The sequence below is a fragment of the Prunus avium genome, chromosome 5 (genome assembly GCF_965620075.1).
Source record: "Prunus avium chromosome 5, drPruAviu1.hap1.1, whole genome shotgun sequence".
NCBI lineage: Eukaryota > Viridiplantae > Streptophyta > Magnoliopsida > Rosales > Rosaceae > Prunus > Prunus avium.
The window spans coordinates 16,499,674-16,520,957 of NC_142288.1; the positions used below are offsets into that span (position 1 = coordinate 16,499,674).

At 37.2% G+C, this 21,284-nt stretch overlaps 2 protein-coding genes, 1 long non-coding RNA gene and 1 pseudogene across 6 annotated transcripts; 1 reads left to right on the top strand and 3 right to left on the bottom strand.

Annotated features, from left to right (window-relative positions):
* Positions 1–273: 273 nt before the first annotated feature.
* Positions 274–2,937, bottom strand: LOC110747279 (uncharacterized). 2 transcript variants are annotated; one of them, XR_015836011.1, is made up of 4 exons: positions 2,388–2,937; positions 2,175–2,294; positions 1,283–1,376; positions 274–645 (listed from the first exon to the last, which is right to left on the bottom strand). It is a non-coding gene; the product is annotated as an uncharacterized LOC110747279 (long non-coding RNA). The 2 variants fall into 2 exon arrangements; XR_015836010.1 differs by having other exon boundaries at positions 274–1,376; positions 2,388–2,936.
* Positions 2,938–5,342: 2,405 nt separating this feature from the next.
* On the bottom strand, positions 5,343–9,889 carry LOC148294405 (TMV resistance protein N-like). The gene is made up of 5 exons (XM_088253536.1): positions 9,109–9,889; positions 7,727–8,831; positions 7,203–7,637; positions 6,180–7,067; positions 5,343–6,041 (listed from the first exon to the last, which is right to left on the bottom strand). The coding sequence occupies exons 1-5, from the start codon at positions 9,585–9,587 to the stop codon at positions 5,418–5,420; spliced, it is 3,531 nt and encodes a 1,176-aa protein (XP_088109662.1). The 5' UTR covers positions 9,588–9,889; the 3' UTR covers positions 5,343–5,417.
* Positions 9,890–10,359: 470 nt separating this feature from the next.
* Positions 10,360–11,999, top strand: LOC110747014 (reticulon-like protein B22; annotated as a pseudogene). Its single transcript, XR_015836071.1, has 4 exons — positions 10,360–10,379; positions 10,475–10,618; positions 11,382–11,490; positions 11,729–11,999. The product of XR_015836071.1 is annotated as a reticulon-like protein B22 (transcript).
* A 4,126-nt stretch (positions 12,000–16,125) lies between these two features.
* Positions 16,126–20,682, bottom strand: LOC110747012 (protein phosphatase EYA). 2 transcript variants are annotated; one of them, XM_088253538.1, is made up of 6 exons: positions 20,575–20,682; positions 19,983–20,220; positions 19,700–19,867; positions 18,632–18,725; positions 16,937–17,122; positions 16,126–16,611 (listed from the first exon to the last, which is right to left on the bottom strand). In XM_088253538.1, the coding sequence occupies exons 2-6, from the start codon at positions 20,169–20,171 to the stop codon at positions 16,352–16,354; spliced, it is 897 nt and encodes a 298-aa protein (XP_088109664.1). In that variant the 5' UTR covers positions 20,172–20,220; positions 20,575–20,682; the 3' UTR covers positions 16,126–16,351. The 2 variants fall into 2 exon arrangements, with proteins under 2 accessions (XP_088109664.1, XP_088109663.1); XM_088253537.1 differs by lacking the exon at positions 20,575–20,682 and having other exon boundaries at positions 19,983–20,515.
* Positions 20,683–21,284: the final 602 nt, after the last annotated feature.

Sequence of the window (21,284 nt, forward strand, 5' to 3'; positions counted from 1 at the left end):
TTGTGCACTCGGCCTTCGGCTGCATATTGGCACGCATGCAATCACATACACACCCAAAAACGTCTTTGTTTTCCTAGATTACAGCCTGTTGCCGAATAAGATGTAATATTTTTGGGTTAACATGTTTAACTTTTTAAAATGCCCTTGTGCTTAATATCTGCTAATAATTTCAGGACATTTTAATTTTTTTTTTTCAATTTAAATTAAAGACGCATCATTAAGAGGGAAATTTTCATCATATACCTTCGTTTATGTGTCTCTTTTGGCAATGTATAATGAAGAATGGGGAATTAAATTGATATCCTGCCATAGTGATACAATAAGTACTCTTCTTTCCTTTGCGGTTTGTTTGATAGGGAGGACTAACTGCTTGATAGTTGACAGGGATTTTGAATCTGTTCCCTTCCCATAGCATTGTTCATTCAATCAAAGCCAACACCATTACATTCCTTGGGGGTATTCTTTTCACTAGTGGATCTTATGAAAGACCAAAAATACTCTTGTTTGACTGCTCAATTCTGTACGAATTAGCAAACCATTCATGCTAACTTCCTTATTTTCTGGTAGCTCCATTCCCACCATGGTTGTATAAGTTTGTCTAGTTTAATGGATACATCTTCTCGATAATCCGTTTCGTCTGCTTTCCTAATTTTTTTTCCCATCAAAAAAGAGAAAGCATTGTTTTGGGTTCACATACCACAAAATTATTAATCAGAAAACCTTATTTCACAGTAACCAAAAAAAACCGGTCCTAAATAAAAGAAATTCATTTTGCATGTTGCACACTGTGTCTAGAAGTGGAATAACCACAAAGAGTTTAAGTTATAGGACAATGGGAGCAAAGAGTTGTAAACTATTAGTATGACTTGGTAATAGACCTTTCAATGATTGCGTTCCAACTTTTCATTCATAGAAAGTATTTCGAAATATTTTCCATGCTGATTCAGGATACCCTCAGTAAAACAAAGTTGGCGAACTTACACCAACCACCAAACATTAATCTCAGCTTGCTTAGCAATGGGTTTCCAGTATCTACTAATATAACAATGAATCAATTTTTATACAATCAGATTGCTTCCCCTTAATTGTTAATAGTATTTATTCATTTTTGCAGTTTAGAAGACTGGAAAAAAGGCCAGGACTTGTGGAATATATATATCACCAGGAAGAGGGAAGTATTCAAAGCAGTAAACCAGAAGCTTATAGGCCGATGAACAACAATCACGAAAAAAAAAGCAAAGATACCAAAATCTAGAAGCTGGGACATTATAAAACCAAATACCTGAGGAGAGCCATCTATCTGTACATTTATCAGTCATATCATACAACTCGTCCAAGTCTTTTATCATCTCTTGATTTAGGAAACTGTGCAAACCCTGAAATAACAGAAAATGTTTGAGTTTTTCTACAGATAGCTCTAACATTAAACATCCAAAATAGTTTACAGAAGCCTATGTAGCTTTCTTAATCAGAAAACAAAAGCACAGTAGTTCTTTATACAAATGAATAATAAGAACAGATGTCAAATGAACACAGGCGAGGTTCCCGGCCTGTAGACTGGAGAATTAAACAATCAGAATATACATTTTGTAACTCTGAGCCAAACTAATCAATGAACACAGTTTGCTTGATTTGCTAAAACCACACACACAAACTTCTCATTGCTTTTTAAACAACTACAAAACTAGACTTAATTTTAGTAAGCAGAAACATTAAGGGGCACAAAAAAGACTTCTGCCCAGATGGGTTGTATTAAAAGATATCTAAAAGGAAAAATGAAACAGCAACCCAGTTGTAATTGCAATCAAATACTACAGAAACATTATAGAAACATTATCAGAGAACAAAAGCTTCTGCCCAGATGGGTTGTTGATAGATTCATATTTTGCATATATAATCTATCTCTATTTGCATAGTTTTCGTGTGAAATTGGTTAGTTTAATGTGCTTGGTGAAGATTTTGTAGGAAATCATACTTAGCAAGGCTTTGGAGCAAAAACTATAATTTTGGAAGCTTAAGGGATCCAAATGGGTGGAACTATCAACTCAACAAAATATCAAGAATTCACTCTGTCATTTCATCAAACACCTGAAGTGCATCTGTGCAAGTGTCAATTTATATCCACAACTGGTCTCAGTGACCAGGGCCAGAAAGATTGAGCTAGAGAAGCTTACCATCACATTGCTGCCTTTCTCATGAAGAAGAACCCAACGTTGATTGTTGATATTGTAGAAATGGTGGGCTGCGTCATCTAAGCAATTGCTGAGACATTGGATGTCAAAATAAAGAGATGGCTGAAAGGAAAGAAAGCAACACGCATGAGAATTGCATTATTGTAATCATTAAAAGATGATTGGCTTTGCAAGTGTGAAACAATTGCGGCTTACCTTGTTGATTGAGCTGCCAGCGTCAGCTACTTTTGGAGCAAGGTGTGGATGTCGGCTGGACCTCTGAGCATGCTTTCATATTCTTCCTTTAAAACGCCGAAGCCAATTCCTTCTGTCAATTGAAGCCGCATGTTATTTCCTTCTTAAAATAGGTTTTGTTTTTTCTAATATTCCTATTTTTCCTTTCCTTCCTAAATAAATATTATCTTCCTTATTTTTAAAGGATTCCCTTGGCCTATAAATATAAACCTTTGACCTAAGAGCGTGGGGGCTTGATATCATCATCTTTTACACCATATCTTTCCACCAACTTTCATACACCTAGAGAAACATCAGAGAGAGCCGAGGATTCGCTGCTGCACTACTTGAGGAGCTTTCGAAGGTGTTCTTGTGAAGACTCCGAAGATCAAGTCCATCTGCCAAATCGGTTTTATGACAATAATTCTCTTGTTTATATTTTCTTTTGTCATGAACTAATTTCCCTTGCTAGGGCTACGATGTAGCCTAACCATGAATACTTAATTTTTATAGTTATATTAATTCCTGATTATTATCCCATGTTGAGTATTTGTTACTGTTATTAATGATTTAAATATCTAGCTAGTATTTAATTGATGATCCAAGCGGAGACCGAGAGGAGATGTTTGGTGTTTGCTTCTTGTAACAAATACCATGACTTGAATGAGTGCCCGAGAGGGACTAACATGACTCATGCAGTTTTCTTGCAGGTTCTCATAGAACTTAATGGGTTCTTGATTTTCTAAATCTGTTGCTCGAGAGAGAATGGGTTGTTAATTAAGAATACTTTTGGTTGAGCCCGAGAGGGGATATCGAATGAATTAGGAGAAACCAACTGTCAACATGGATAGTAATTAGGGTTAATTGGCTAAAAGAATTAAGTGGAATTGGTTATGGTGAAATCGGATGCTCTAGTGTCTAATCAAACTTGATTTTCCATCGTTAATTAAATTGTTATTCTTCATAATTGTTTTAGTTTACTTAAATCAATCAATCTTCTTAATCAATTGTTCAGATAAACTTTTGAATTAATCATAATTGGTAGTTAATAGGAAATTACAGTCTTCGTGGGAACGATACTCTACTTATTTCTATATTACTTATGTGAATTGTGCGCTTGCAATAATTTCACAACAGTTGTATTAAAAGATATCTAAAAAGAAAAATGAAACAGCAACCCAGTTGTAATTGCAATCAAATACTACAGAATCAAACATAACTTCAGATGAATGATGAAAAGCATTCAAAGCTTAGATTCTTACCTTGCGGTCAGCTGGGGCAGTAAAATCGTCTCGTGGCAACGCAAAACAAAAACAAAAAAACAGAGTAAATATATACAGGCGGCCCGAGCCCAGCTTTCACTTTATTTAGGCTTTTGACAGCCCACACAGGAGACCCACAACAAGGAATACATATTCAAAAGTGAGGGATTCAATTTGACCGTCCAATAATGGCTTTTTGCAATGGATCCGACGGCTAATAAAGACCTCTTCATTATAACCCCTTATTATTAATTTGGGCTCTTGACATATTAGCACAAATGAATGTCCAAGTACTGAAAAAAGTTTGAGTAAGTTTGTGTGGTTCGAAAATCACACCATCTTTTTCAAAATATCAACACACACACTCTCTCCTACGTGGCCAGCTCCACCCTAGGATCCCTTTTGGGGTCCTAATGTAATTTTTGTAAATTAGGGGTTGTTTATGCAATTGCTGAAAAATTACAGTTTTACCCAAAACTTTGTTAATTGCAGTTTTGCCCCATTTCACTAAATGACAAAGTATTTTCATTCTTTCGTGAAAATTGTTTATTTGTTTGAAATAAATGTTTCATTGAAATTAAGCCCATATTATCCAATAACAAATTTTAGAATTAGATTTTAAGTTAATTATCTAATGAGATTAAATAATTAAAGAGATGATTATGGACTTATGAACACAAATGCATGACACAATGTGATTGGCGATTATTCATTAGATGAATGGAATATGTTTGATTTATTGGTTTATAAATTAAATAGGGGCTCGCATGCAGACCTGGCAAACGAGTCGTTTTAACGGGTTTCGGGTCGTGTTCGTGTTAACCCGTTAATTTAACGGGTTGACACGACACGACCCGTTAAGTTAACGTGTGAGAAATACTAGACCCAAACACGACTCGTTACAATTCGCGAATGACCCGACACGACCCGTTAAGAATAAAGTAGAAAAGAAAAAAAAAACCTATTACCCAACCAGCTAGCAACCCCCTCTCTCAGAAGAAGAAGAAGAGAAGAAAAATGGAGAGAAAAGAATGAGATGGAGAGAAGAAGAAGAAGAAGAAAATGGAGAGATGGACAATTTCCGAAAGGGGAGAAGAAAAGGAAAAAAGTGAGAGATTGAGAGATGTAGAGATGAGAAAGTCGACGAAGAGAGGAAGTGGAATGAAGGAAAAATAATATTAAGGAGAGAGAGATAAGGAAATGAGGAAAGAATTTTTAAAAAAAATAGGCATGCATCTGTCTGGTGTTAAGGATATGAGATATTTTTTTTAAAATATATTTTGTAAAAGTACATAATTACTCTCTTTAACGGGTGGATGCGAATATTCGCGAATTGACCCGACACGACCCGTTAGCTTAACGGGTGGCCAACGGGTTCATCCGTTTTCAACCCGATCCATTAAGCTCAACCCAAATACTGATAACTTGATGCGAATTCATGTCATGTGCAATATTGCCGAGTCTACACGCATGTCTCTTCTTTCTTAATCTAAAATGTAATTCCCTTAAAGTCCATTGAGCTTTAAGTTCTTTATCTCAAATTCTCTATCCTCAAATAGTTATAGGCAATGGCGGAGCTAAGAATTCTATCAAGGAGGGTCTACTTTAAATAGCTTTATAATTACAATGAATTTAGTTTTTATAGGAAAATATATATAATAATTCATTATAATAATTAAATTTTAACATCACAAATTTAATATCTTAGGAAAATATTTTCAAAATGTTGGTCAAGTGACCATTGTAGGCCTTAATGACACCTTTCATCATGATTACAAATAAAGTATTCACCCACCTGAAATTTATTATTTTTATGAAACCTTGATGCTGACGCTGACACATCTCCAGCAACGACTTGATTCTGGCTCGAAGGGGTAGTTGTTTCACACTGGAACATTGTGGTTATATCTTCAGTTACAGTACCCTCATTATTATTCTGCTCGTACACAAGCTGGATTCCAAATTCCTTCGTCAACTTATGGAATTTATCTCTAACCAAAACAGGTAGTTCAACTCTAACTGAAACACGTATTTCATCCCCACCCTCCAATTCATCGTTTGCGAATCGCCAATGACTAAGCCATAACATATGTTCCTCCACTTTTGGAAACCCTATTGTGACTGGCCGATAGATCCACTTAAGACCCTTGGTCTCATTACTGATGTGAAGAATGGGAACGCATGTCAATCCCTCTACAGCAGCCTTATCCTGTGCATACACAACACATGCATTTAGGCCTCGGATCTTCAAATTACGATGTGGAGGTATTGTTATAGACAGCTCAGAGTCACCCATGCTCGACTTGTAGCAGAACCAATCTGGAACCTCGCTCCCAGGAAGGTATATGCTAAATATACCACATTCATCCAATCCCTGTTTCATGCATGCATGGAGAGATTTATATATGTTCAAATATTACAGGCCACAGAAAATAATCATCATAAAAAACTATACAATACATAAGAGAGAGAGAGAGAGAGAGAGAGAGAGAGAGAGAGAGAGAGAGAGAACCTGGAGAGGACCCTTCCTTGATGTAGCTGTCAAGAAGTTGTGCATTTCAACTTCAGTGCTTCCTATGGATTCCAAATTGAACAGACCGATATCTTTGATCATTCCTATGTCGACGCTTCTCAACGGTCTCGTTTTGAACACGTTTTGAATTTCAACTAAATTCGTGCATGCTATAACAGCCTGTGTAATTGTTTTTACCATGTCGGGTAAGTTTAGTAGTACTCTTTTCAATGAAGTACATAGAAATGCGCGCAAAGTCTCTACACTAGGTGGGAGCTCAGGAATCATTTCAAGGTTTCTGCAATGACTTAACAAAAGAGTCTGGAGCTTACTAAGACCAGTCATGTTTACTGATAGGCTCAAAAATGGGTTTCCACTTAGATCCAAATACTCCAATGAGGATAGGCTACTAAGATCATTGGGAATTTCTGACAGATTGCAATACGCCATATCTAAGCTTTTTAAAAATTGTGGCAAACTTGCACTGGTAAGTTGGAGATTTTTTCTTGGCAATACCCATGATCGGATTGATTGCCACAATTTAACTGCAAATAACTGACTGAGTTTCTTCATGTCACTAGGTGTAGAGTCTGACTGATTTTTAACGATCATACTGGCAGGCAGCACAAGATTTGAGCAACCAGAGAGAATAAGTTCCTGGAGAGATCGCAGCATACTAATTCTTATTGGAAGCTTCATGAGATTTTTGCAATCTTTTAGATTCAAGAAAACAAGTTTCTCCAAATCTCCAATGGATTCATCCACCTCTTTCAAATTGATGCAATCTTTAAGAATTAATCTCTCGAGGTTAGGGAATCCTGACAAGTCAGGGGTTGTCACAAGGCCATGTGAATGACTGAGATTTAAGATTTTCAGTCTTGGAAGAAACTGTTTTAAAAAAGAAGTAATTAGTTTCTATAAATATATAATCATCTTTAAATTTGTCTGTGTGTGTGTGTGTGTGTGAGTGAGAGAGAGAGAGAGAGAGAGAGAGAGAGAGCTAGAGAGAGATTAGTAGCATACCCTAGTTCCGTTCCAAACATGTTGGAGGCTGCTGTTCCGCAAGTCAAGAGCAGTTAGACTTTCCAAGTAAAAATTGGTTGGTATTGACTTTAAAGCGAATCCTCGCCAAGACAACCATATTAAATTTCTTGGGAATTCTTCAAAGCCTCCACTGATTTTTACATTATCAAGCAGCAGGAGTTCAAGATTGTGCATCCTTCTAAATGCCTCTGTTTTGAAACCTATCTCATTTGATACGGTAAATGAGTTTGTTGAAGAAGAACTAATTGTCTGCCAGGAGAAGAAACCAAGCCGACGTCGGCTGCTTGAACAGTTTCCATCATAATCTTCAACGTGGAATCTTTTTCTGTTACTTCCACTGGATATTATCTTAGAAGACTCATCTTTTATTAACATAGGAATGTTGAGCATGAGGCCCTTAATAGTTTCTGTACCCTGGTAACAAATAAGAACATTGGGTAAGTAACTTGTCACATGCACAACACAATTACGAATACATAGACATAAAAGAAGATATTTCTTACAGTTAATTTTCTCAAAACATTAGAGGCATCTTTATTCCACACTCTAGTACGTTTTCCAGGATCCTCAGGCGATTCTTCGCGAATAATTCCCCTTCCCATGTCTTGAAGTAATTGGTGCATGGTTAACTTGTTGAATCCATCAATTATCAGCAGACATCTATCAACCAGATTTTGAATTCCAATGTTTGTGGCAAACTCACATTCATCAAGGACTGTAGTTGAAAAATCCTTGTCTTTTCCTATGAAGAAACAGGCTATATGGAGGAACAGACATTTGTCATGATCTTGCAGAGAATCAAAGCTTAGTCTGAGAATCTTTTGAATTTTTCCTTCAGTAATCACATCCAAGTTCTGTAATGCATTTTTCCATACATCTGCAGCTTTTCCAAAGAGAGAAGATCCTAGAACTTGAAGAGCTAATGGAACCCCTCCACAGTGTTGCACTACAAGTCTTGAAAGATCCATGTAACCTTCGCCAGGATGGGGTTGTCTAAAGGCGTGCCAACTGAAAAGCTCAAGTGATTCATACTCATGCAACCCTTCCACCTTAAATATTGCACAATTCTCATGAGCCTTTAACAAATGTTTATGTCTAGTTGTTATGATTATTTTACTTCCTGGATGAAGCCATTCTCGCATTCCAAGAATTGCATTGAATTGTTCCAAGTTGTCCACATCATCAAGAGCAATAAGAACTCTTTTGCAACGTATCGCCCGTTTGATCTTTGTTATTCCTTCATCCAAGCTGTATATTTTCTTTGCTTTCCCCTTTTGGAGATCTGAAAGAAGGTTCCTTTGCAAGTGAACCAAACCATTGGGAAGTTTTGAAGTTGCTCTAATATCTGCAAGAAAGCTGCTACCTTGAAATTTATTGAAATTCTGGTTAAAAGCAGTCTTGGCAATGGTGGTCTTGCCAATTCCACCCATCCCACAGACTACAGCTACTCCAACATCAGTTGATCCATCTTCTAACCACATGTTTAGGCCTTTCACACGATAATCTATTCCAACTACATGGGGATCGACTCTTAATATCCTATTCCATGTGTAATCCAGTTTATTTCCAATAACTTCAACTATTTCTTGGATAAACTGCGACTCGGACCTATAAATTATTGATATCAAAATACACAAGGCAAAATAAGTTATTTCTTTTCAACAAAAAGAAACTTATTTCTTTATTATTTTTATTTTTATTTTATAAAAGAGAATTGATATTTATATTATAGGTTGAAATGAATGATATTAAGTAAATGAACTTTCAAAACAGAAGTGCTGCCATCTAACAACTCCATGAGATTAAAGAAAAAGCTTCACTATAATCTACTCTAAAAAGCATCCAAGATAGAGTGAAAACCACCATTTTGGGAATGAAAAAGTACCGATCTCCTAAAACCATCCCTCCCAAATCTGCAACATCTCTGAGAGCTTTTCTCCACTTCTCCACCTTGTCCATCTCCTTGTTGAAGCGCTGTTGGTGTCTGGCAAATGCTTCTTCAAAAGTTCCTGTCTGCTTCCTGACATGGGATGGATCCACATCATAGAAAATCGGCATAACCATGTGCTCATTAGTTTCTCTACGATCCATGATCGTCCCTAGTTCATCCAGGCACCATCTCGAGGAAGCGTAGTCCTTGGAGAAGACAATGATGGATACTCGAGACTCTTGTATTGCATTTTGAAGCTCTGCTAAAATATTTGCTCCTCTCTCGATTTCGTCATCATCTCTAAAAGTGTGGATCCCTGCCACCTCCAAAGCCCTGTAGAGGTGATCAGTAAATCCCTTGCGTGTATCTGTGCCCCTGAAGCTCAAGAATGCATCATAAGTGCACCGGTGGTTTGGGGATTTAGGGTTTGACATTTGGAAAAAAAATGAACTAAAACTGATTTGGGGGAGGGGAGGGCTGTCTGTTGTCTGTTTAAACAGAGTCTGCGCCCTTTTTTTTAATATAAAACTTGAGCCAAAACGACGTCGTTTTGTCCAGGTTTTTTTAAACACTTTGCAGGGGTCAATTTTCTCTCCTTCAATGGCAGATTTCAGAGGTTGCAGGGTTCACTTGACCACCCTTGCTCCTCTGTAGATCCGTCCCTGGATACAATCGCAGCCACACCTGTACATGTAGCTTACATTTCCGATCATTCTCGTTGAAATTTTGGAGGTTTCCCGGTGTCTACACTTGACTTGACTTGACTTGAGCAGTTGTTGACGGTTACACGCTGTACATCAGTTCGGAGAAGTTATTTGCGGTTTGGCGGTTACTACAACAGCAGATAAGTTTGACTAGTTATCATTAACATTAACTGCCTCATAGCCACATCATCCTGACTTTGGCCCATGGAATATTTTATTTTTCTTCCTTACCTGACCGGTTGTGCTTTCGGTTTTAGCCCATGTATTGGTTTTATCTGATAATGGTTGAGATTGAATGCAAATTTGTTGTGCTTTAATTGAGTTTGATTAAGAATCATTTTTGAGAAATTTGGGTTTCGTTTAGATTTTTGAATGGATGCATTGGAATTTTTATAAGGTTATAGGGCATTGAAGAAAAATTGGAGTTGCTACCACGATAGATGAACTGAAAATTTTTGGTTCTTGAAATAAAACGCCTTTGTTTCAAATTGTAATTGTGTGAATGGTATCACTTGATAAGCGGTTTCTGTGTCACATTATGAATTTACAGATTTGATACCATTGTTGTGCTGAATGGTGATCTTTGTATTGAAGTATCTAGTTTTATTGTTGACTAGGGTACCCGTCGATCCACTCCAGTGGCAGATTTCGTCGGACACTGCTAATAGCATTGTTGCCCTTTTAGCGAATATATCATAGGAGCAGCTGAGTCTGTATTGAGGGTTGCAGCCACAGGACCTGACAAGAGGTTGTTTTTCAAGGTAATAATGCTTGATGACTGCAAGAAATGTTTATTTTGGCATCAAGCTTTTGCACAGTCTATATAACTCGGTGTCTATGGATGAAGGTTTTCAATAGCTAACATCTATACGTATGCTGCTGGAAGTATTAAGGAGAGGTCTTAATACCTGTCTTAAGAATTATAAAATGGCCCAAGTCAGGACATATTTTGAACTTGGATATCGTCAAAATTTGGATTTTTTTTATGGTATTGAGTTGCATATGCAAGTTGTTATGTGTGCATGTGTGTTTTCATGCTTGCAATTGTGTTTCTCACTAGGAAGACTTGGATGCCACTTGGAGGGCACTCCATAATGTACCTTCTCTTCTACTGCATAGTATTTTAGAAGAATAGAATGGAAGCTAAAACGTACTTGTAATAACAGTTCCCAAGAGAATAAAAAATATCTTTGTGTACCAGATCTGTGGCCTTGCTATAGTAGAAAATTAATGTTTTGCACTCAGCCCTGACTGTATATTTCTAGCTATCTATTCTAACCACGAAACTTTTGTCCTGAGTAAAGGCATCTTGCGGTGGCTGGTCCCTTGGCTCACAGGCCACCATATGTTATTAAAGCAGTCCGCTTGAAGAACAAATCTTGGCTGTGCTAGTCTATCAAATTGATCTTCATTTTCCTTTCCGTTGGGATGGTTGCTGATGTGGCTTATCATTTTCGTGATAGCATGTTATCATGTAGAATAAAGTTATGCAAATTTGTCAATGATAATAAGTCATTCTTGCAGACAGCTCACCAGATAACTTCGTATTTAAATCTTCTCCAAGTGGTGTTTTGTCTTTACAAGCTTCCAGCTTTGGGACAGTTGGTGTCAGGTCTTACAGTTGCCTATGCTGGTATGTTTTTTGCTTAAATCTGTTACCTCTTCATAGCTGAATAGTTTTCGTAGTTTGGCCATTTAAGATAAAAAGCAGGGTGACAACTTACATGGTGTTTTGTCAGATTCAGTAGCCACTGTCTGATTTGCAACTTGCTTTTGTTTTTTCAATTTTTTATTGATACAAAGTCTTTCACAATTTGAATACATTCATGTAAAATTTTCTTTTTCCTTGAATCTGTCTGCTCCTGAAACAGGATTATGCTTGTTTTGCCTTTATATCTTAGCCGAGAACAGTCAGTGCATGTTTGTCTTGATTTCTGAGGAGAACGAATCATCTAGCCGAGGAAGATGCTGCAGTGCAAGATACTCTGTTGTAGCTTATGTTTTCTGTAACCTCCATGTACAATGAATCTTTGTATATTTTTGTGTACATATTGTTAACCAGGAGATACAATTTTACGATGCAAATTGTCGAATAATTGACACCATTCCTGAATAAATGTTGGTCATTAGTTTTTGCTACAACTTCTAGGGCTTACTGCAGAAAATAGTCATCAACAAAATGATGGTACAAAGCCATCACTGAGAATCTATTACAAATATCCTTACAAATATCCTTTGAGAGTTGACATTATTGATTAGAAGTTTTACTTACTGATTTAATCCAACTTGTAAACTACTAATCTTATCTATGGATCAAATGCAGTGGTTAGTGAGATTATCTACACCAGTAAAACATAACACCAACAACACAATGGGAGAACCAACAGAAAGAGATCAAAGTGGAACTGTTAGCTCTCTATTAACAATGAAACCATTACAGTCGTTGAGAGAAGAATATACATAATGTCAAGCCTTACAATCACAAACACTGAATAATGAAATATTACATCAAATTCAGGAGAAGGCTTTCAAAAAAATTAAACTAAGCTGCACCCATTATAGCAAAGGCTGATGGCTTTCTCCCATTCATACTACCAACAGCTCCATACCTACGCTTTTCCCTGGCATACCTATTGAAGGAATGAACTCTCTTGTTAAAGCTATTGATTTGGAGGAAGTTAAGGTGAGTCTTTTCAATATTGGCAGCTTGAAAGCCCCTGGAATTGATGGATTTCCTGCTTGTTTCTACCAAAACCAGTGGAAGACTTGTGACACTGATATCTTTAACTTAGTGGTGAATACCTTCCACAGCTGCCGAGTGCCAGATAACCTCAACAAGACCTTGATTACACTTGTGCCTAAAGTGGACAATCCTCAAAGCATGGTACAATTTAGACCAATTAGCCTTTGCTCTACTTTGTACAAAGTTATATCCAAAATTATTGTTGCAAGACTGAGGCCTATCCTGCCCAACTTGATCAGCCCTAACCAAGTCAGCTTTGTTCCTGGGCGACACATAACTGACAACATCCTCATTGCCCAAGAACTTATGCACAAATTCAAAGTTTCTAAAGGAAAGAAAGGTTTCATCGCCTGGAAAATTGATCTCTCAAAGGCTTACGATAGGCTGAGTTGGGATTTTATTCAGCGTGTGCTTATTGAACTGGGGCTGCCTGATACGCTCACCCAACTTATTATGAGCTGTGTTACTTCTGTCAACTACCAAATATGCATCAATGGGGAGTTAACTGATAATTTTGTTCCAAAGAATGGCATAAGACAAGGGGACCCGCTCTCTCCTTACTTATTTGTATTGTGCATTGAAAAATTATCCCACATAATTTTTGATGCTGTCCACAGAGGCTCATGGAAACCGGTTAAATCCTCTCAATCTGGGCCAACTGTGTCACATCTTTTCTTTGCTGATGATCTTATCCTCTTTGCTGAAGCCAATTCTAAACAAGCTAAGGTAATGAAAAAGTGCTTGGAGACTTTCTGTCAAATCTCATGTGAATCTGTTAATTTTGATAAATCTGTCATTTTCTGCTCTCCAAACACTCCCCAGGGCATAGCTAATGAAATCAGTGCCATATGTGGGTCTCCTTTGACTAATAATCTTGGCAAGTATCTAGGCATGCCCTTACTACATTCTAGGCCAATTAAGGCTACCTTTGATGGTCTTATTGCACGAGTTCATGCAAGACTTGCTTCTTGGAAAGGAAAACTCCTATCCCTTGCTGGAAGAGCAACCTTGATTAAAGCTGTCACTGCCTCTATCCCAGTCTACTCCATGCAAACGGTGAAACTTCCTGCAAGTGTGTGTGAGGACCTTGACAAGCTTAACCGCAATTTCTTTTGGGGAGCTAGTGAGAAGAAACGTAAAATCCATCTTTGCCAATGGGACTTAGCATGCATTCCCAAAAACAAAGGAGGGATGGGATTTAAGAAGACCACCCATATGAATCAGAGTTTATTAGCTAAAATTGGGTGGAGGATTCAAAATAAAGATGAAGGCTTGTGGGCTAAAATTTATGAGGCTAAATACCTAAAGGGAAGATCAATTATGGATCCTACTATGGTGCCTAAACCTGAGTCTTCCTCCAGTTGGAAAGGTATTCTATATGGTGCTGATCTGCTGGCAAAAGGTATGAATTGGAGAATTGGTAAGGGGGACCAAGTGAAGTTTTGGAAAGATAAATGGATTACTGATGAGGCCTTAATTCATTACACTGGAGATTCTCAAGTAACTGAGCTACACTGCCCTGTTTCTAGTTTCTTCAAGGAGGGTTGGTGGGACATTGTTAAACTTCGCTCTGTTCTTGGGGAGGAAATTGTACAAAAGATCATTAATACTCCTGTTGATTTCATAGGCAATACTCCAGATATACAAATATGGAAGCCTACTGCTAATGGGATTTTCTCTGTGAAGTCAGCCTATAATTTGTTGTTCCATCCATCTGAGTGGCCTGATGACAGATGGAAGTTCATATGGGGGCTCAAAAATCCTCCAAAAATGCAGTTCTTTGTTTGGCTTATGTCTAGAGATAAAATACTATCCAATGAGCAACGTGCAAGAAGAAGGTTAACGACTGACCCTTCCTGTAGTATTTGTGGATGGCATAATGAATCTACTTTACATATCTTGCGTGATTGTACCAAGGCCAAAAGTGTGTGGAATTTAATCCTCAATCGAAACCAAGCTCTCCATTTCTTTCAGATGGACTTTCAGCCATGGTTGAGAATTAGTTTAACAACTAATTCAAAGTGGCAGGATGAGACCCCGTGGAATGTTGCCTTTGCCTATACTTGTTGGTACATTTGGAAATGGCGAAATATAAGAGTGTTTGGCAAAGAGGAGGACCTGCCCTTTGACTCCAGGGCAGTGATTCTTAAAGCAACCCAAGAATGGTCTACAGCTAGCTCAGCCAATACAAAAACTACTAGCAACTACCAAGTTACTCTTGCTTGGGAACCTCCTCCCCCTGGCTACCTCAAGCTTAATGTTGACGGCTCGTATAAATGTACTTCTGGCTCCATTGGTGCTGGAGGAGTGATAAGAGATGAACTTGGCAACTGGACTGGGGGGTTTGCAATCAACCTTGGGAAAGGTCAGATACTAGAAGCTGAGATCTGGGGACTGTTCTTTGGCCTAAAACTCGCTGTGCAAAAGGAAATCAACAACTTGATTGTTGAAATGGATTCTGCTACAGCAGTCCTACTATTTCAGAATTCCAATATACTTGGTCTACACCCACTAGCTACTTTGCTAACCAGCTGTTGGGAGCTTATAAATCAAATTGATAATTGTGTGGTGAAGCATGTTTACAGAGAGAAGAACATGGTTGCAGACTGCTTGGCTAAGGGGAGCTTCAACTTTGATTTGGGATTTGTTTACTTTGCTGACATTCCTAGATGGATAGGGACTCACCTAGAGGAGGACCTGATGGGAGTCCATAGAACCCGCATTATTGCTGTTGTGTAGTTTTCTTGGGGCTCTTCCCCCCCATCTCACCAAAAAAAAAAAAAAGGCTGATGGCTTTTGTCACCCAGTGTTTGGGATCACAGGCCTTGAATCTCTAGGGTACATGATGGCCAAAGGAAGAATCTGTTGCTCCATCTCCTCTGCATTTTCAGAGCTCCAACTTCCAAGTGATATGAAACTACCATAATCAAGACCACAATTCGAAGAAGATGACACTGAAGAAACTTCCTTTATTGGTTCAGCTTTAACCTGTGCAATCTCATCAACTTTAGTCACAAAAGGGTGGTCCAATAGCTTAGCTGCTGTAAGCCTCTGTGAAGGGTTCCTCGCAAAGCAATTCTTCAAGAAATCTCCGGCATCTTCTGATAACCCACCAGGAACCTTAGGAACTCCAGAAGCGTTCTTTCCTCTGCGGTTTGTTTCATAGGGAGGACTGGACTAGACTGGACTAGATTAGCAAAATACCTATATTTTATTTGAATTCAATTAATTATGTAAGTTGTTTAATTTGGAGGAAAAATAAGGACTATCTATAAGAGATTGATAACTAAAACTTATCCCCATAATCCCCTTGAAAATGATGGGATTAGGAGGGATAAATTTTAGTCATCAACCTATTATGAATAGTCCTCCATCCTCCAAGTTAGAGGGCAATATCCATATTATGCCTTGATTGCACATGAAATACAGCCACTTTACTAGTCTAGTCTAGTCTAACTCTAATCCTCCCTAACAAACGAGATAATTTCTTGTCAGTTCAGTTGATATCTCGCATCACTTTGAGGGTAACAAATCCAAAACTCTGTAGATTAATATCCACGTCGAGACAGAAGTTTACAATTCCTAGCATGAAGCCAACCAATTAATCTACAAGAATAAATACAATCAATTTTGGCTAATCAGGTGGTCATCTTCATCTAACTGAGTTGATTGATACAAATTGTTTCAAGACATAATTCCTAACGTTTGTTGGATTTTATGTACAGGCAGATGTCCCAAAATCCAGTGAGTTTCACTCTTCTTCATCTTCAGCATCAGAGCTCCCATATACAACAGAAAAATAAAATCCGAGGGTCCTGGATGTGAGGCCTGGAAACCTGTGGGAGCCTCCTGGTCGCATATCAATCTTAACCAATGGCCATCGCATTGCTTGCGCAGCTTCACACTCCTCCCATCCATCCCCAATTACGCAGAAGCGGACATTTGGGTGGTCAAAACGCACCTTAATCTGCTGAAAACATTGTAGTTTTCCCACTTCCCAGGAACTATAGACTGAAGAAATTATAAAGATTTGTCAGCACACATCCTAACAACTTATGAATAAGTTGTTAAAAGCCCCACTAATGCATAAAACAAGGTCTATATGTCGATCACCAGAATCCATGAAACAAATAGAATAAAATAAAACTATGTGACGCATCAGGACTCCACTTCTTGCATATGCACTACTTCAAATCAAGTTTTCCAAAAATTTTAAACTGCATTAGGGGACATTAATTCTGATTCTTAACACTAACTACAGCGTTGTTAAAGACAAAATAATCTAGAAAGAAAAATAACAAGCTTCGCCAACATTAAAGTGATAAGGATTACTAACCATTTTCATCTGTTATCATGTTGTCGAGTCGAAAGAGCAAGCATTTTACAAGACTGGGGATCAATGATCCAGATGTCACTAAAAGATTAATATGCTGATACTTTGAAGCAGAAGATTTGATCCCATCAGCAGCCACAAGAGATGTCTTTTTGTGCCCAGCAGAACACTCTTCCAAGAAGATGCGCGCTACATTAATACAGGAGGAACATGATTCTTGAGCAACTATTGAAGAATGTTTAATAATGGAAGCGAACAAAGTAGAGGCATAATGCATTTCTGACACTACACAGAGCAAACCACTCCTTAGGATTACCAGAAGGTGTTGACAGGTGCATCCCAAACATCATAAAGGTGAAGAGAAGCAAGGTAACATAATTTTATTTGTGATGGCAGAGTATCTATTATAGGAGGTGATGTCTCCGAAAGACGGAAGATGGAGGGGTGTGGCAATTATTTTCTGGCATTGCATGGGTTTGTTACAGTTTAAAAGACGATGATGGTAGACAATTCCTAAAGGTAGAATTTTTTTTTCTGACTGTTCAAAAAAGGCACTAGCTCCATCTTCCGTATCCTCAAACCAATCATCAAAAACTTTCGCTTTTGGTGCTCATAAACCTAAATAGCAACTATAAAGTTTAGCAATCAATTACTGTCTAATAGGCATAGGATGGGTTATTAAAAGTGCTATTTCCCTACCAAACGGGTGACATCATCCTCTTGACTTTCCAAGACCCTCCAAGTATTGACATTCTTCTTTGGTTCAGATGCTTGCCACTATACCACATTAACTGCTTGATAGTTGACAGGGATTTTGAATCTGTTCCCATAGCATTGTTCATTCAATCAAAGCCAACACCATTACATTCCTTGGGGGCATTCTTTTCACTAGTGGATCTTATGAAAGACCAAAAATACTCTTGTTTGACTGCTCAATTCTGTACGAATTAGCAAACCATTCATGCTAACTTCCTTATTTTCTGGTTGCTCCATTCCCACCATGGTTGTATAAGTTTGTCTAGTTTAATGGATACATCTTCTCAATAATCCGTTTCGTCTGCTTTCCTAATTTTTTTTCCCATCAAAAAAGAGAAAGCATTGTTTTGGGTTCACATACCACAAAATTATTAATCAGAAAACCTTATTTCACAGTAACCAAAAAAAATCCAGTCCTAAATAAAAGAAATTCATTTTGCATGTTGCACACTGTGTCTAGAAGTGGAATAACCACAAAGAGTTTAAGTTATAGGACAATGGGAGCAATGAGTTGTAAACTATTAGTATGACTTGGTAATAGACCTTTCAATGATTGTGTTCCAACTTTTCATTCATAGAAAGTATTTCGATATATTTTCCATGCTGATTCAGGATACCCTCAGTAAAACAAAGTTGGCGAACTTACACCAACCCACCAAACATTAATCTCAGCTTGCTTAGCAATGGGTTTCCAGTATCTACTAATATAACAATGAATCAATTTTTATACAATCAGATTGCTTCCCCTTAATTGTTAATAGTATTTATTCATTTTTGCAGTTCAGCAGACTGGAAAAAAGGCCAGGACTTGTGGAATATATCACCAGGAAGAGGGAAGTATTCAAAGCAGTAAACCAGAAGCTTATAGGCCGATGAACAACAATCACGAAAAAAAGCAAAGATACCAAAATCTAGAAGCTGGGACATTATAAAACCAAATACCTGAGGAGAGCCATCTATCTGTATATTTATCAGTCATATCATACAACTCGTCCAAGTCTTTTATCATCTCTTGATTTAGGAAACTGTGCAAACCCTGAAATAACAAAAAATGTTTGAGTTTTTCTACAGATAGCTCTAACATTAAAACATCCAAAATAGTTTATAGAAGCCTATGCAGCTTTCTTGATCAGAAAACAAAAGCACAGTAGTTCTTTATACAAATGAATAATAAGAACAGATGTCAAATGAGTACGGTGTAAGCTCAATTTTAACTTTTTTTAACACATCAAATTTGTTAATAGGAGTGGAATTGAGATTGGTATTAATAGGTACAAGGTAGCCAGTACATTAGGAGCTAGCCCTGCAGAGCCAAAATCTGTTACACAGCCATCAAGCTAAGTCACATGGCAAGAATAATGCTTTACTCAAGCATAATATGTTCAGGATTCCAAAATGACTTGAGCTCTCTGTGGATTGTCTCCATCAAACATAAATTTCCCAGGTGACTTATGATTAAAAACAAAAAGTGAGGATTATGTTAGTTATGTGATTTATTCATCCCTTGAATCTTTGAAAGAAAATGATATTGTTACCAGAGTAAGACCATATATAGTGTTCTATACACCTATTTGATGAAGAATCATCTCTAAGCACTACCTTGATAGCACTGCATGCATGACGGTAAAGTACATATATATTTCTTCATATCTACATCGAATTTTAAGCAAGAGGAAAACATTGCATGCCTATTTTTGGAGTTTTGTAACATCTTTAGGTCAGTTCCTTCCAATTTTAAATGCATTTATGACCAATTATATTTCTATAACATATAAGAAAATGATCAATGTTGCATGTTGATCATGTGCATCAAAGAAACCAGTGCATCACTATCACTGCTAGAACAGTGCACTCTCAATAATGCAACCCTGAAACCAAAAGGCCTGTCTCAATGGTGTAGAAGAATTTAAGAAAACTTTGCATGTATACACCAATTTACAAGTAAAACTTAAAGCACGACAAAATTAAAAGAACAAAAACTTCTTCTACAAATAGGATGTGTTTGCACACCTGTTTGTATCTATGGGCTATGAATCTGTGCCTATACGCCAGTTTTATATTGTTGGAATCATCATATGGAGGACCAAACCCATCTTGGTTGAAATCATAATCAGAAAGATTCCCTCCATCATCGTACTGGCTCAGGGCATCAAGAGAGGGTTTATTGCAGTTCTCAATCTGCATCACCAATCCCAAAATTTTCAAAATTTCAAATGCCATGTAACTCAGCAAAGAATATACGTACATACATACATACGACTATCTGTATTTGTAATTGAAGGTCTAAACTTACTTGTTCATAAAAGAAATGATCGTCACACAAAGCAAGAATGTGCTTCTCCCACATCTTTCCGATTTCAACACCCTCTTGGATATTCTTCAAACCATTGAAAGCCTCCGCATACGTTCCGTTCAACAAAGACTTGAGCAGTATAAGAGTCTCATCCATGTCCCATATATAGACATTTATTTTCTGATCCATCCTGTTTTGAGAAAACCCATTTGTCACACTAGTACTTTCACCCTGGAGACTGGAGAATTAAACAATCAGAATATACATTTTGTAACTCTGAGCCAAACTAATCAATGAACACAGTTTGCTTGATTTGCTAAAACCACACACACAAACTTCTCGTTGCTTTTCAAACAACTACAAAACTAGACTTAATTTTAGTGAGCAGAAACATTAAGGGGCACAAAAAAGACTTGTCAATGGCTATATAGAAACATTCTCAGAGAACAAAAGCTTCTGCCCAGACGGGTTGTATTAAAAGATATCTAAAACGAAAATGAAACAGCAACCCAGTTGTAATTGCAATCAAAAACTACAGAATCAAACACAACTTCAGATTAATGATGAAAAGCATTCAAGCTTAGATTCTTACCTTTGAGGTCAGGTGGAACAGTAAAATCGTGGCAACGAAAAACAGATAGTAAATATATACGACTTCCTTTGGGCTCCAGAGCTTAGGCACAGCTCACTTTTTATTTTTGGCTTATTATCACAAAAGGTCCCTAAGGTTTACGAAACTATCAGATTGCATCCTTAATGTTTTTTTGTGTCACTCGTGGTCCTCAAGGTTAGTATGTATAATCACAAATGGTCCTTGCCGTTAGGTTCCGTCAAAAACTCCGTTAGTTTGCTGACGTGGCATATATACATATCACAAAACATCCCTAAGGTTTACACATCTATCACAAATGGTCCTTGCGAAATGTTTTAATTTTTTAATTTAAAATTCATAAAATTTTGGTTTTCTTTTTTATATTATTTAAAAATATATATTGTATTTTAAATACATATGACACTATATTTTTGAAGATGTGGGCTCCACATATATGCCACACCAACAAACTAATGAAGTTTTTTTAAAATAATTTAAAATTCATAAAATTTAAAAATGAAAAAATCATTTATATAAGGATTTTAACCTTAAGGACCATTTATAATCCCTAAACCCTTGGTTTTTTTCATTTTTAAATTTTATGAATTTTAAATTATTTTTTAAAAACTCCATTAGTTTGTTGATGTAGCATCTATGTGGAGCCCACATCTAAAATAATATAGTGTCATGTGTATTTAAAATACAATATA